This window comes from Penicillium mononematosum, assembly GCF_028829835.1.
Source record: "Penicillium mononematosum strain IBT 11891 chromosome Unknown utg000002l:1.0-8112719.0:1.0-8118358.0, whole genome shotgun sequence".
Classification (NCBI taxonomy): domain Eukaryota; kingdom Fungi; phylum Ascomycota; class Eurotiomycetes; order Eurotiales; family Aspergillaceae; genus Penicillium; species Penicillium mononematosum.
In genome coordinates, this window is record NW_026643272.1 from 6,948,396 (window position 1) to 6,964,918 (window position 16,523).

General features: G+C 46.9%; 4 protein-coding genes across 4 annotated transcripts; all 4 read right to left on the reverse strand.

Moving 5' to 3' along the window:
- Nucleotides 1–1,134: 1,134 nt before the first annotated feature.
- On the reverse strand, nt 1,135–2,236 carry N7519_004434 (uncharacterized protein; the record flags this gene model as incomplete). Its single annotated transcript, XM_057291210.1, has 2 exons — nt 1,135–1,738; nt 1,800–2,236. The coding sequence occupies 2 exons, from the start codon at nt 2,234–2,236 to the stop codon at nt 1,135–1,137; spliced, it is 1,041 nt and encodes a 346-aa protein (XP_057152412.1).
- A 472-nt stretch (nt 2,237–2,708) lies between these two features.
- On the reverse strand, nt 2,709–6,688 carry N7519_004435 (uncharacterized protein; the record flags this gene model as incomplete). The annotated part of the gene is made up of 9 exons (XM_057291211.1): nt 2,709–4,288; nt 4,351–4,677; nt 4,728–4,901; nt 4,951–5,445; nt 5,499–5,631; nt 5,693–6,108; nt 6,163–6,279; nt 6,351–6,521; nt 6,568–6,688. 9 exons carry the CDS (start codon nt 6,686–6,688, stop codon nt 2,709–2,711), a joined length of 3,534 nt encoding a protein of 1,177 aa, XP_057152413.1.
- Nucleotides 6,689–8,836: 2,148 nt separating this feature from the next.
- N7519_004436 (putative short-chain dehydrogenase/oxidoreductase) lies at nt 8,837–9,703 on the reverse strand (the record flags this gene model as incomplete). Its single annotated transcript, XM_057291212.1, has 2 exons — nt 8,837–9,445; nt 9,506–9,703. The coding sequence occupies 2 exons, from the start codon at nt 9,701–9,703 to the stop codon at nt 8,837–8,839; spliced, it is 807 nt and encodes a 268-aa protein (XP_057152414.1).
- Nucleotides 9,704–10,227: 524 nt separating this feature from the next.
- Nucleotides 10,228–12,183, reverse strand: N7519_004437 (uncharacterized protein; the record flags this gene model as incomplete). The annotated part of the gene is made up of 2 exons (XM_057291213.1): nt 10,228–11,098; nt 11,174–12,183. The coding sequence occupies 2 exons, from the start codon at nt 12,181–12,183 to the stop codon at nt 10,228–10,230; spliced, it is 1,881 nt and encodes a 626-aa protein (XP_057152415.1).
- Between the last annotated feature and the right edge of the window lie 4,340 nt (nt 12,184–16,523).

Here is a 16,523-nt window from a genome sequence, read left to right on the forward strand (position 1 = left end):
AATGTGAATGATTGGGGGCCCACACACGAGTATAGATTCGTCGATTTCATTGGCTGTGGATTTTTTTAAAGCAGATTTAATCGATCCACTTTAGATAGACTTCATCACTTCCAAGGTTGGCCCTAGAACAGCGCTAGAGTAGTAGTTATGAGCTTGGTATACGACATGGATATAGCTTCGTCTTATAGTTGATCACTTCTGCAATGGTATAGAGGCACCATTCAATTATTTTCTTGCCATCTAAATCCGAATATCAGAAAACTCGGCGAGCAAGGGGCTGGGGCATTTTGTATGTAGCATACCTGTGTCTGCATTTTTTATTTCTGCAACAGTAAAAGATAGTACTTCCTTCGTCGGCGCTCCGAAGCTGGGCCTCAGTCCAAGTAGCTTTGGAATTCGAGCACTGGGGACATTCCATGTCCGTTATAGGACCGTCGCCAAGATCCTTTTGTGAGACAACCTGGGTCTTGGAAAGCAGTTTGGTCCGAAGCCTCGAAGGGAAATTGGTTGACGAAGATATTTGGACGTCAGTAAGCATTGTATCTGAGGTTCATAGAGTGTCAGTGAAAAGAAAATCCGAAAATCTTTCAAGGTTAGTTGTATCACTCACTCTCCGTGGATTTCCCACAGAGCTCACATGAAATCCGTTCTGCTGATGATACTGGGAGAAGATGACCGCAGTCTTCGCAAAATTGGACCATGTCGGAAAGCTATATAGACAGATTTTTATTGTAGACGAGGCTTTAAGTAGCTTATAGAACATTCAACTCTCAAAAAGTATAGCCTGAGCCCCTCATAATCCCTGTATAGTCCCGGCGGTGTAGCCCCTATGTGTATCCCCTCAGCTTTATCCCTCTCCCATTTCATTCTCCATCTCTTTGGTGCACTATCTTAAATGGGAAAAGGTTCTCTAATATATATCATCGGCCGCATATTTCCCTATAATAGGATCAAGATACCTGTACCCCTCGACTAGAAAACTGCGATAAAGTCTCTCGCGAAATCGTCCTCGTAATAACTTACCTAGGTATAGTCCTTAAGGGTAGACTCGGGGTTGAATACTTGATTCTCCGTACCCGACACAAAGAGAATCGGTAACCCTTGCAGCCGTTGCAAATTCTCTAGTTCATCCGATCATACCAAGTCTGTGAACCTCGTAGCTGGATTAATCAAAAGCCCGTCTAAATCACGCATCCCATATGCTCCACTTTCATCATCATCAGAAATCGGCATTGGCTTCAGCTCATTCGGAAGACGACTTGTAAAGCCAAGCCACAACAGTACTCCAGCAATCCTTGCGGCTTTGATGGTTTTGATCGTTTCATTGTCCACTCCGGTTTCTTGACTGAACGTGCTCCAGAATATCTCATCCAAAAGGTGATAATCATCATACCTGGACCAGCCATGCTTCAAGTGGATCTTACTTATCAAACGATCATGAGCGTAGAGATTTATGCCAAATGGAGCAATCTCAGCTTCGGCCCAATCAATCACGCCGAGCAGATTACAAGAATTTTCGTCTACCAGCATGTTGAAGGAACCGAAATCATTATGTAGCAGCACCATAGGAAGTGAAAAGATGGCCGGCAACGAGTCAAGAGACTTCTTGATCAATAGGTGGAATCGAATGGGGAGAGAAGCAAGTAACAATTTCAGGTCTCGTTCGTACTGATGGCACAGGTTCTCGCGGTACGTTTGATCAACATCCTGAGGACCTATCCAAGATAGAGCAAAGAATCTACATGGTAAGAAATATAATCAGCAATTTTGTATATATCACGTAGAAGTGAATCACATACTTTGCGTTGTCGGCCACAAGATTTTGGCGCCAGTGGGAAAACTCGGGCGAGTTTTCAGGTACATCACCGTTATGGGCTAGGATGAAATCCAGGTGAGAGATGCCTGGCATTCGGTTCATCACGTATATGTAAAGCGGTTCTTTACTCTCATGATCTTCCCCAATCTGTCCCTTGAAGGAGACCTGGGGTGTCAAGGTACCGTAAACGGCTTTGGCGAGGTTCATTAAGTCCATTTTCAGTGCTAGCGACTTCAGACGATACTGCACGACGAATTCGGCGTTAGAACCAGCATAGACAGTGTAGCTACACACGCCTTGCACGTCGACTGGAGTGACATTGCCACCAAGATGCTCCCTCGCATAGTTGTCACAGGTTGAGCGAGTCGTTGTAGTCTTCTCGAAGAATGCGACAATTTCTTGTTCAACCTCGTAATTCATATCGCTGGTAGCCGTGGTTTTGCGTTCGAAATGTTTGAGAATAGAGAAGCTTTAGTTGAAGGGCTGTTAGGAGAAGGAAACCAACTTAACAAAGCACAAGAATGATGAGAAGAAGAGCGGTGTGCTGAAAAATAGGGGCTGGGGGGCTGATTTGCCAATCTAGCTCTTATACATGGGACAGCTATACAGCCACTTTTAGAAGTAGGAATTTCTGCCAGGGAAGATGAGCTGTGCTATGAGCTAATCGGCTTCCATAGAGCCATCCGGCTAAAGTAACCCGCACGAGGATCGCGCGACTTGCCACTTATGTGTTCTCTCTGATTCTCCTTTGGGCTGGCCCGGCTGGGCACACACCTTTATTAGACACGGGATCCAGACGAGAATTACCTCCTTCTGTCCGGCAGCCCCATGCAGAGAGCCACTAAACTTTGGCAATGGGCTATTATATAGGGCTTCCTGCATCCCCTCAACTTTATCCCTCTCCCATTTCATTTTCCATCTCTTCGGTGCACCATCTCAAATGGGCAAAGATTCTCCAATATACATCATCGGCCGCATGTTTCCCTACAATAGGATCAAGATGCCCGTACCCCTCGACTAGAAATCTGCGATAGAGTCTCTCGCCAAATCGTCGTCGCAATAACTCATAGTCCTTAAGGGTAGACTCGGGGTTGAATACTTGATTCTCCGTACCCGAGACAAAGAGAATCGGTAACCCTTTCAGCCGTTGCAAATTCTCGGCTGTCAGAAGAGGACATAAACCATTATCCATGCAGATCCCCCGAGTTCCCATGCGAACCACTTGCTTCATAAGCTTTGTATGGGTCCCCGCAAAAAATCGGTCAACATTGTCATGAAGACCCATATCAAGGTTCTCGTGATTCCACAGTAACCCAAAAGCAAAAGATGTCCGGTGACACGCTGTAGACGTGCAAAGGTCACGCGTGTGTCCAACAGGATAGAAACGGAGGAGGACGTCAAGTAATCGTTGGAAAAGAACGCTCTTAGCACTGCTGACAATGGGGAAGTATTCCCCAGCCAGTAATTCGTAAAACTGGATCAGCAGAGTCGTTCTCCCTTTAAGAGAGTTCCAATGCCCAAAGACCTGGTTCATGAAGACGGAGTTGGCAGTAACACCAAGAAGGTGGTTACTCTGGATTGTTCCGTCCAGCAGTCCCATGCAGAGAGCCACTGATCCTTGGCAATGGGCTATCACATAGGGCTTCTGTGGCTCTTTGTCGCGAATGTATCCTATTGCAGCAGCAACGTCAAGACGGCAGTCGTAGACAGTGCTTTTCTGCGCAACGGCGGGATCACAGCCCCAACGAGGAGTGAGTGCGTAGCATCGGTGTCCACGCCGTGTGAAATACTCAACCATATTGCAGCGCAAGAATGGGAGTGAGTACAAATTGTGGATCGCGCCGATCCCGGTAACTCCGGGCAAAAGCAGGACGGGGGAATGGTTGGAGTTGGGTCCTGGCTCGCCTGTCTGTTGTATAGGAATTGGATCATATATATCAAGGTGAACCTGTACACCATCGCTTGCAGTGATGTTGCATGAGGTGGAAGGTGGTTGTTTCGAGTCATTGGGTTGCTTTGAGACCCGAGGGAAGCGCATAGGGACGAAAGGGCGAAAGAAGAAGAGACTGATATGGTACATAAAAGAAATCAAAAAGCCAATCAAGGTCAAGATAAGACTTATCTGGAAGTCTCGTGTCGTCCGGAACGTTCTCATCTGCTTTTTGAAGTCTAGTAATGAGATGTGAAGGGCCCCTGCTCCAACATTTGTCCCATCCGGTCGAGTGATATGGACGTTCACCGTAGTTGTCGCTTCCCAGGTCTTTCTGGCAGAGAATGCTATGTTCGAGTCGATGAGCTTGTGACCTTCCAGGCGGTACTCCATGCCCTCTACCGAAAGGAGCTTCAGGTGGTATGAAATAGCTGATGATTCGGCATTCTCTTGTATTGGCGTGAAAAAGTCAACAGTCCCATCGACAATCTTGAGCGTGGCTTTGGATAATGCGTAACAAGAAATCGTCCCGTTGCATGTTCCTTGGTATTGTAAATATGTACGGTGAGCATTCTACTGCTAAAGGGGTCTCTCGGTTCCTTACCTCCTCGTCGGCAGATTTCGACTGTAAGAAACATCCGCATCGAGCAGGAGGCACCCTTCCCTACCCTTTCAGAAACTGCAAAACTTCCAATCTCTGATCCGATGCGGATGTGACCATGCATAATCTCTGTAAATTGCCATCCTATGGACTGGGATGCTTTCTTGGTACTGTTCTGGTGGTTTTGACAATCCCATGATACACTAGGCTTGCTGTAGGCGTTCAAGGGCTGGTTTTCAGTCTCGAGGTCAATTGACAATCCAGACCTCTCAGCGATCAAACTGACGGACCGCTCGGAAAGGGCAGATATTGTGGCCAACGGGTTCACGCCTGCCAGAATCAGCATATAGCAAGCCATAAAGTCTTCCCTTTAAACATACCTAGGGCTGTCGGGATGACAGATGCATCACAACAGATGAGGCCTTTGTGTACTTCATCGTTAGGCCCACTGAAGACCTCCCCTCGATGATTTGTTACACCCCCATGCCCTGTTCCATCGTTGCTCATGTTAGCTCCTCCAAGGAGATGGACTGTGACTTCCTCCTGGTGACGACCTTTGGATATGTTTAGCGTAGCTTTGCGGTGGCTTTTGGCAATCCTTACCATAAGGATATGAAAACCCCATCCTTGCTCCTGTGCGAGCAAAAAGTTCCTTGAACATCTTCTTTATCCATTTGAAATGCTCAGATCGTCCCTCTGCCGGTCCCCGCAGGTACAGTTGATCATCCTTCAAGGTCAATGTTATCTCATTGCTGTCATGAGACATCACAAGATAGGTTGAAGTGCGCTGAATAGCTCCATTGTATGCAAATGGACCGAATAGGAGAGACTTAAGAGAGGCAAGGGTCTTCCTGGCTTCTTGGCGAGGGTTCCAAAGACAGCATAGCGCCTGGCTCTTGATGGTCTGCAGGGTGAGCATGATTAGGATTACAGGGTTGAACGTCTCGGGAATACAACCATCTTGGATGACATATCCAGATAGGGGATTTTCCGGGGGATCAACAACTCGCTTATCAATAACAGCAGTGACAGTTGTTCCAGGGGGAGCACGTGAATATTCACGGGCGATCCCGTTGATATTGGTATCTCCATTGTAACCTTGAATGTGTCAATCAAACGCGCTCGGTTTTATATCCTGGCGACGTGCGTACCAAATATCAAAAGGTCACCGTTCCCAGATAGATTTCTTCCAACGAGCGGTGACATATGGAGGCCGTGCTGCTTTGACCGAAGCAAGACTCCAGTAGTTCCTAAAGCACCAGCCCCAAGGAAACAGAATTCCTTCTATGATTGAAGTAGACAGTGTGAGCTGAGACATCCACCTCTGAAGGATGTATTCACTTACTGCTTTGACCCAAAAGAGCTGTTCCTTGAAATGATCCGTGAACTCCGACCTCCCACTTCCATGCCAGGCGAAGTGTATAGTGTAGCCTCCTCGGTCAGTCTTTTCTACAAATTGGACTTCACATCCGCAGAATATCTCAGCTCCCCAATTCCAGGCATCTGCAAGATAAGTTGTCGCCACCGAGTTTTTCGAACCGTCGTTGAGACCAGTGCACTCGTGGCCCGATTGTCTATTTGCCTGCATCGGGACACCTGCACTGTTGCGGCCATTGTGGAAAAATATGGTCAATGGTACTCGATAAAAATTCCCTTTCTCTCCGAGCCATCTCCACTCTTTTGAAAGTTGCTGAAGTTTATTCGGGGTTGAATTCTCCGGATATGTGGAAGGTTGAAGCATTGCTTCGGCGCGCGAGTAGTCTGCATTGGTTCTAGGTTATGGAATGTCCTCCGCCATGTACATATATAACTCACATTCGTCGAGTATAGATGGCTCATCCCTGATTTCGGACGGCCATGGACTCATCTGCAGTGTGCCTTCATCCGCTTTCAAGAAAACTCCGGCATTGATCAATGAAGATCCTCCAAGTCCTATGGTTCCGACCAAAAAGCTGTTGGATTTTCTTATTCATGGATTCCAGGATATGCTGGGCTTCACATACCATGAGCAGCAAACGAATGCTGTCCATCGCCCAAAAATACTTGAAAAAGCCGCGTGGGGTCCCCAGACGACAGCCACTTTAGCCACCTAGAGATGAAGGAGTTCTTCGCAGTACTCCCCGAGATGCCCATGTCTTGCACACATTGAGAGAACGTATGCGGAAACGAACCGGCTATAGAAGTGTTAGCGATGGTGTTTTGAAGTCTCTCAATCCTTACATCTTCTTTCCCAGCCAAGCTCTAGCACTGCGACGCTCTTCCCTGCCCGCGCCATTCGACTTGCTGCTACTCCAGCACCATAGCCAGATCCTATAATCACAACATCATACTCTGGTCTCATTGATCTGAAAGAATGACTCAGATTCGGGTAATTGTCCGTCTTGTCTGTGAAGTATGACATTGTTTCTTGCTCTGCGCACTAGATGAATATTTAGAGCACATAGAAAGTAAAATGAAAGAAGATACCTAGGTTCTCGTGAATACTTAGCTCGATATGAACCCATAAGCACTAGGACCTATCGAAGGAGCAAGGGCTGACACGTATATCTGCAGGATAAAACTGGTCGCAAGTAGAAATTGGCGGGGCTTACCCATGTGGGTATGTTCTCCGCGCCGCATACTAGTCACGTCCGAATTCAGCATGGATGAACCCTAGCCTGAACACCTGGGCGGCTCCTAGTTCCGCACTGGTAGATAGCAGAAATCCTTTGGGACTAATACTAGCATTGATGCGAAGCGCGGCTGGCAATGCGCCGTTTCGTTGCATTGAGGTCAATTATTCGCGCATAAAAACCGCTTACCTATTGGACTTTTCTCTATCAGCTGGCTATATTGAGAGGAGGTGGATCCAGTAGTCTTTTCTTTTCTTTTCTTGAGGTCGTCAAGTGGTTCTTAGTCCCGGCCGAGAGAATCCACATGATTGGTGTAAGCTGGGGGGGTTGGCACCCGATGCAGTGGTGTTATCGTCATTATTTCCAACTCCAAAAACGGTAGCCCTAATTGCAGATCTGGGCAATCGCTTAGTCGAATACGAGCATATTGCAGTACATATGCTCACTTAGTACACAGACTACGCTTAACTAGTTAGTCACTAGTTACTCGGTTATTAGCTGGTATTACCAAAGTACCTGTTTCTTGCGATCTTTATTTTCTATTTTGTCCTGCCATTGACTATAGTCGAAGACGACATGGTGTTATCCCTCCGGGGCTACCTAAGTAGGTTGACTGGCCTTACCTGGTAAGGCAGCGACGCAGTGATATTACTAAGGTGGACGGTGGGTCAATTGGATAAGACCTGCCCAGGTCGGAATTGCAGTCTGAATCGATTACATCTTCAACCTCGTACCTATATCCCAGCAGCCCATGCCGCCTGATCGCTCAAATCCAGTGACATTACAAAGATCATGCCAAGCCTGTATCAAGGGCAAACGGCGCTGTGACCAAGGCTGGCCCAGATGCAACAGGTGTCTGGGCAAAGACATCAACTGTGAATATGTGAATGCACCTTTTACAGTACGATCTACTCGAAGGCCATCTGTTGGCCGGTATGTGGGTCCTAAGCACTCAATTGTCAACATGACTCCAACGCCACACATACATGCACCCCTACGGCTGGAAATCGCGAAAGAATATGATCCGAATATCATCCGGTTTCTCGTTGCCGGCTTGCGGGATTTACCGGTCAAATTTGCAGAGAACAGGAAGACTCTTTTCATTCATCCTGACCTTTATACGAATGGCCTAACCCCTATTCGTGAGATCCACAATATTTGCAGACTTCATATGCAAACCCACCAAACCGGTCGCGTGAGCGTTACTCTCTTATCAATGCTCCGGCAAAACTCAGCAGACCTCTGTCGCCGACTAAGTCACGCTGCGACATTCGTAGAGCTACTGGGATGCAGTCAAGCTTTAGTGTTGAATCAATGTATGTTGGTTCTCAACGAAGACGGCAATACATGTCCATATTCAGAGGCGATCAGTGCTATGCTGGCGAGAGTCGCTCTGAAGCTGTGGCAACAAGCGCCTATTCAACTTCCGGGAGCCTTCAGTCCCCGATATGCGTGGCTTCTTGCTGAGAGTGTCCGGCGGACTATTATTGTCTGCTTCATGTTGCGCAGTGCTTACTCGTTGAATACGAGGAACTATTCAGTGCGGACACCGTTTATAGACTCTTTGCCGTTTGATTTACGGACCAATCTATGGGATGAGGACTCCGAGATAGAATGGCAAGATGCACTCACCAACTCTGGTGATTCTATGGTTTCATTGCACGAGTGGTCGGATGGATTGGCTGCTGGGCGTGTCCATGACGTTTCTTATTTCAGTGGATTTATACTGGCGGCTTGTAAAGGGCAAGCTGTTTCCTCGATTCCGTTTCCTCCTGTGCACTCTTATATCGACAGGTGAGAATGAAGATAACATAATTTGAGTCCCATATCCACAAAATCTAACATTTATATGCATCTAATATCTGAAAGATCAGACCCTACCTCAGAAACTGCTTCAGCAACCCAGAAAGCAACTCTGTCATATCCCGATACAACTCCTGCCTCTTAATCTCGAACGCATTGTAAATATCCATCGCAGACCCGACAGCAATTTGATCCTCGCCCTCTGAAATCCGGCCCCAGACCTCATCAACAAATTCCTGCAACGGCATCCCAATCAAATGACCATCCTTCAAATCAGGCTGATGCTTAGCATCATGGAGCTCAGACTGCACAGCAGGAGGATAAACCTCCAAGACCTTCACATCCCCAGGACCACCCTGCAGCTGAGTGCGGAGGGCAAGGATGAAATGGTGCAGAGCAGCCTTGGAAGCGCCATAATTCGGGCATCGCACCATGGGCACAAGCGCCATTTGCGACGTCGTGAATGCGATGGCTGTTGCAGTCTTCTGGCTCTGCAAGTGTGGGAGGAATGCTTTGGCTATGCGGACCGCGGATGTATAGTTCGTGATCAGTTCTTGGTCGAAGATGGCCAGATCGACGGTTTCCGGCTTGGAGAAATCGAAGGGTCGTTGGATACCCGAGTTGACAAAGACGCAGTCCAGATCGGGGTTCTCGGAGACGATATCTGAGGCAAATTGTGGAATCTTTGTTGTCATCGGACACGTTAGTTGGGGACATACCTCGCTTGGCATGGGTGACCTTACCTGATCGAGCTGCATGACATCAAATGTCTTTGCAGAGACCTTGTCGCTGCCATATTTCTGGACGATCTCATCGAGTTTTTCCTTTCTGCGACCGGTGACAATTAGGTTCGATCCATTTTGGACGACTTTGTCGGCTAGTGTTCTGCCAATCCCGGAGGTAGCACCGATGATCAGGACTTTCTTGTATCCAAAAGCCATTATGAGGACTGGTGTGAAGTGTAAGAATACTCCAGGAAGAAACAATCCCATTTATAGCCTGTGACTCGCCATTGCATCCAACATCTTGATATCTACATGGAAGCTTTGCGGAGACTAAACTCAAAGAGGACAAACCTCGCTCGATCTGATTGGTCGGCAATGTAAGCTTCATGGCACCGGTGGAGGTTAAACCAAATGCAGTAACGACCGTGAAGAATTTATACTTTTCCCTAGTCGATGTTCGACCTGTTTCTAACTAGCGTGCTTGAATAAGGACGGATTAATAAATATCGCTATTGGTTTGGAATCATTATAGACTAGCGGGATCAACAGTTCCAAGTTGTTTCAGTCTTGTTGGTTTCTTCATGCTAGTGGTTATATTGCCACGTCTCGGGCTACTTGAATATACTATCCCAGAAAAGTCAATTGACATAGGTAGACATTCATGTGTTCATTATATGGGCCCATTGATAATCCCACTGGTCATACTCAAATATTTACACGCATAACTAGTCCATTGAATATCAAGGATCAATGACCACATTCTCCTTCTCCTCGACCATAGCCTTAACAACAGGCCTCCTCGACGCCACAGCCCTCGGCACCGGCTTGATCTGCTCGAGGTTGCCCCTACAACGGCCGCAGAAATGACGATTTGGATCAACACTCTTTGAGTGTCGCCCGACCTTGAACTCACAACCCTGCACCTTGCAGGCCCAGATGTATTTGTGGTTGATCTCATAGGTATGCTTAGTCGTGACCTCGACCCGACCCCCGTAGATAGGGTGACCTTCCAGTGCGCGAACGCATTGGGCGCCCCATTGCTTGAAGCTGGCACCGTGCTGCGCCGTACCCCCCTTGGCCCGGTTTTCAGTGACCATGATGTCGAGGAGGTGGCAGTATTCGTGTGTCATAGTACAGAGGATCTTGTCTTCGGTGTCCAGGACTTTCTCGGAGAGCTCAATGGTGGCATAGTAGCGCCGTTTCCCGGGTTCTTCAACTGCTCCTTTCAGGAACCGCTCTGAACGTACGGTTGCCCGGCCGGCGGTGTTTCTAAAGTTCTTTTTCCAGACGATTTTGATGCCGCCAGTTTCCTCGGTCATGCGACTAATCCGGTCATCGAAGGCATTGTCAAGGTATCGGAGGAACTCTTCGGCAAAGCCGGTCTTCTTTTGGTTGAATTCGGCCAGTTGCGCTCGAATTTCGCGTTTCCGCGCTGCTTCGGCCTTTTTCTGGGCCTTTATAGTGGTGGGAACACCCATGGCTGGTGAGTTATCAACGGATGTGATAGAGCGATTGAGAGAAAAGTGAGGCTTCGCGCGCGACGGTGTCACTGGTGGTAAGTTTGTGTGGCTTGGGGAGGGTTTTGATGGTAGTTCATCTTCTGATTCTGGGCTGTGAGAAGTAGTTAGTATGATTGCTGCTACGAGCCTGTGAGTACACATGAATGCCCACTTAAAAAAAACTTACTTGGGCTGTTCTGGCTGTGTTTGCGATGTAGGCTTGTTGTCGCTACCCAGGTCAAGATCCTCAAGGTGTTGGATGAGGTCGTCGGAGTTGCGCAGGCCGAAATGAAGAGGTTGTGACTTGGGTACTTCTGCCCTGCGGATGAGGGATCTAGATTTGGAACTGGTTGCAATATTTGGTGCACAGTCTTCAGGTGCTGGGGCGACTGCCTTTGGTTTCTCAATTGATCGGTCCAGCTCTGTCGCGAACTTCGTTGCCTCCATTGCTGGCTCCCCATCTGCAGTAGTGTTTGATTCTGCTTCTGGCCTTCTTCCACGTATGAGTCTTTTCCTTGGCGACCTGACAGGCGACGGAGCCGGTCTAGGTTCGTCTACTGTATCGGCTGTCTCAGAATCCGATGTCTCATAGAAACTAGGCTCGTCATTGTCACTGACAATGAACTCGTCTAGTGAGTCGGAGCTATCTTCTTCTTCAAAGCTAATTTCCTGCTCCTCTTGTTCTTCTTGCCGGTCAATCACTGGCTGTGCCGGGGCGACATAATCCATCCTACTTCTTGTGGGGATCTGTGAGACATTCGGCCTTGTCGGTGTTAGATCTGGAGTTCTATATCCGTCCGTGGCATATCCTGGCACATCGTTCTCCTTGTCATAATCTTCAGTCTCCCTCCGGATGGCTGGGCGTGGTCTCCGCTTTGTTGGTAGGAGTAACGAGTTCGCACGTGCGAGTCCTAGTGTCCTTTGCCTTTGTTGTTTTCCTGTGGACCTGTGCTGTCCAGATTCACTTTCCGATCCCGAATCGCTGTCGGGGAATATATCAAATGATCCGCTTGGGCCATTTGCTTGCTGTCGCTGGTTTTGCGGCTTGGTGGGCATATTTCGCTTTGCCGTGTTTCTAAAATTGAAACATGACTCTCTAGACAGTGGGCTGTTGTGGGAAGCCCCTAGGGTGCGTGCGGCAGCCTCTTCGTGAGGTGTGTTTTTGACAAGCGGGTTGGCTGTGTTGAGCTTTGCCATTGTCGCGGTGTTGTTCTAACGGCAATGATACCCTATGGGCGCTGGTGGTGATGGCTAAAACTCCCCCTATATTAAATAAAGCACTGTTTTTGCGCTGACCAGGTCGGTGCTGGAGGCCCCGGGATTTTCGTTGTTCTTTGAAGGTTGGCCCCATGTTGCTCTGGCTGTTGAGCTGTCAACGGATGCGTTGGCACGGCAACGTGAGCAACCCACAACTATATGTGCCACCTCAATCACAGTTCAATATCTAGGCCTGTAGGTCTGTAACCTAGACTGTTGTTGTAAAACATTGTCTTTTGTAGCGTAAGCCAGCACTGAATGTGACAAAATAGATATCATCATGGCAGCCCTGCCCGTGGACCTCCCGATGTTGGGAGGGGGCGCCAGGTTAAGCTGCAAGCCGACAGGTCTCCAGGGCTGCCCAGGTGATCAGGTCAGGAACATTTGCTGATTTACTGGGAGTGTTGTAGGTCTACCCTACGGAAATTGGTGCATTGGTTGTCCTGTCGTATTTGTCACGTCATCAACAATACCCCAGGGCTCCGATATCCTCAATAGGTTGTTTTCAACTTGGTATTATGCTTATGATAACCTTCATTTGTTTAGGTGTGCTGCTGTTTTCCAAGTCAAAGGGTTTATTGCCATGTAAATAATAAAGAAAAAAATACCATTGTTGTTGTGGTTATATGTCAGGTGCAACTGCAGCGGCATATATATATACATCGACGACAAAAATATCTAACAATTAATAAAATAAGACAAACTTTGGTCTATTAAAGTATGAAGACTCCTACATATGCTTGTATTATGAGGCTAGGAACAGCAGCTATAACTTAAACGTGCAATGGATGAAGCTGCACTTTCGTAGTTATAGAATCAAGGTAGTATATAAAAATATGTATTCTGCCCACCCATATTTAAAGCCTAATAAGATCTGCCAATGCTAAGGCTAATAATAGCAAGGCCGAGGGGTCTGATCTGGAACATTTAATAGAATATATCTATACTGTAGGTGATATCCAACACCATACATAGACGAATAAGCATCAACTACCTTTTTGTACATATAAAGTCCCAATAAAGTCCCAATAAAGATACCAGGTAGGTGAAAATCAAGACTTTGAGCCAAAAATGAGCACTAACAATGATACTAGGAAAGTCATAAATCGTAAATAACACCTTTTGGTCTAGACGGTATATTTGGAGAAAAGGGAAAAAAGACACTAAGCCAACTGCAGCTCTATGATGTCCTATCATAACCAGCACAAAGAACACACAAAGGCCAGAGCTGTCCAATGTGAGGATAGCGCATAGACGTGTGGTGCTCAAACGCCGTTCCCGGAACTCCTTGCTGCAGGTGATGTTCCTGGCGAGGGAGCCGCACAGCCTCACTCGGAATGGATGAACTTCCGAAGTACGCTGATCCCAGATGGAGAAGCTACATTGTACCGCGTGGCTGTAGTGGAGGTTGGACCCCTGGAGCTCGGATCGATACATGATAGAGGGTTGATCAGGGCCATTCCACCGCTATGCCGATGAAGATCCGTGTCCCTTGCTTCCCAGCAAATAATAATGGAGATTGCCTGTTTTACTCGTCGTGCAAGTCTGGAATCTGATCTGGGTATACAGACCAGAGAGCCGGATAGAATCTGCGATTGCGCGAGAGGTTATGTCATTCGTCCCTGCATTTGTAGATCGGCTTGACATCACTAGTTAAGATTCCCAGCTCGATGATTATTTTGGTGCAAAATAGCTTCAACAGAAGCCTGGTGCAAATGATGTGACTCTAATATAGATAAACGAAAAAGACAGTTGATATAGAGAGAGCTTCCCATGCAAAGGGTAACTAAAGGAGGGGGATATACATTATACGGAATACTACTAGGTAGCACATTGAGATAAGGTAAGACGTATTTAGGCAATAATTAGCGCTTATTGAACATGTCTTACTATCAGGGATACAGCATATAATGATGTTATTTACATTGTAGTACTCCGTATAAGTGCCGCCCGTAGGTCGGTTGATATATATGTTGTGAGTGGGACGGCGATTAGTGGTACATACACAATCGAGGAGAAGCAGATTTTCACGAACCATGCCATAAAGATATATTCGTACTACATATGCAATCTCTGCCAGGGAGGGAAAATGCGTGTGGTATATGTGAAATGGCGGGAAATCCGGTTGCTTGTTTGAACCCCAACGATAATACGTACATATACTATGTACGATCAGGTGGTGCGGCAAGCCTTTTCAAATATAAATTCTTATAATAATACCGGCATATCACCACTCGGGCCCTTTCAGTGTCTTGTATATTGACACAACTACGACCTCAACAACAGGGGTTGTGATTGGCTCCCGACCATAATGCTGATAGACGGTGGAGGGGCGGCCCTGGGGGTCACAGCCCCCTGATTATGTACTCCGTACTTAATCTGTAATTTGAATTAGAGCTCAAGGTCTCCTATTATTAGGCGCCATAATAAATGGCGAGCTCTAGATTGAAATCCTTCCGCGGGGAGCCGGTGCTGACATTGAATGTAAAACGCCCTATTCAGGGGCTAGAGCCAAAAATAATCATAGAAGAGCTTGTATGGGGTTCTAGAAACACCAATCCCAGCCGTCGACGCCACCGCCTCCCCTATATGCAAGTAAGCAATTTAAAATACATAGTAGGGGGACTCCCGAATGCTGTCTTCATAAATAGTTATGACCATTTGTCTAATATTCAGCCACATTTCACGGCTGTTGTGCTAGTGTATGGAGTAGCGTACGAAGTATTAAAGGTGGCGGATCAATACACAGCAATGCCGAGCTCAGTACGGAGTACAATAAATGTGCAACACTAGGACACGCCTGCCGGCTAGTGATCGCTGACTAGTCCCTTTAAGACCAATCTTCTCCGTCGACAGGTTATTTTTGGCGTATTGCAATTTGTAGTAATTGAATGGTGGCTACCCACCTCTTGGGATGCCAGCCTGTGACTGATAATAGTGCCTATGTTGTATAGTAAAGGCCCTAGAAAGGCGGATAGACAGTGGAAATTTACAGAAAACGAAGATCAGATGTCGAAGATCGGTTTCCTCCATGCAGCTGATGTATCGTTCCTGCGCAATCCTGCATCCGCCGGTATGATGGTATACAAGGTACAAGTATCCGTACTCTATTGCAAACTAATAATGCTGCAGTCCGAGAGGCAAGTATACTGCTGGGTGTTGTAGCCGCTACAAGATGCCACAGCATACCCGATAAGCACCATTTTTGATTGTGCTGCAGTGGCCTATGGAGTACTGCGTACAATATTGTAAGCAGGCCTCTTGGTCGAGGCTCCAGAAGAATTAAGAAAAACGCAATCGGTGATCCACTTGAAATCCTGCGTCTAACGGGTGGAGATTTTTTTTTCGAATACAAAGTTACTAGCTCTGTATACATACATATACAGTATCAGCTGGTGTATTCAGATACACCTGTACACAGGTCAGGTTGTCTGGAATATTTAATGATCAGAGTTGATATGGTGTAGTTAATGATGCCTATAAGAATATATAATTGTGCGAGGTTGAGGTTTGGATAAACCATCTTAACTTGATATAGGAGAGATACGGAGTACTAAAGAGATAAATTTAGACAGCTGACGATTGGGTTTTCAAACGTTATTTACATCCGTGACTAGCGAGTTCCCGCCTGTGGCTGTGGAAGACCCAACAAGTCGACTCCGTAAACAGGACTGTACTTCCAGGTTTTCTCGTGGGTGCCCACTGTGCGATAGCATCCACTTCGGTGTACGGTGTACTCCGTACATGTATGGAGGGCTTGCCAGCCACAGTGAGAAGAGGAGTGGAAAGCCCAATGTAATACATATGGAACTGATCGACTAGATTTGAGACACTTGTATTGCGGTGGCAAATCAGCCGCTAAAACACTAAAACAGAGTAAAAATGTTTGCGATCGATTCAAGACTATGATGAAAGGAGCAATAAGGATTGAAGATCGTGGAGATTGAAGCGCAATAATATATAAAATCCATCAAGAACATGGTCAAGTGTGGAAAAGCAGAGACGTCCACGGATGCCCAAGTGGTTCTTGGTCGCTTGAGAGCCATGGTACAGGAACTGGACCAAGCGTCCACAGATCTGAGCTCAAATATTAATTTTATTCGAGCATCGAATCATAGTTAAGAATATCTACAACATAGAGGGAATGTAAACTATCATTAGGTTTCAAATTATAATATGGTTTCTCATGAGTCGATACAGGTCACATATTCCAACTTAGAGACACTGACTCGCCACATAAGCAGATAGATAATCGCTGGGGTGTACGTACCATCACACAT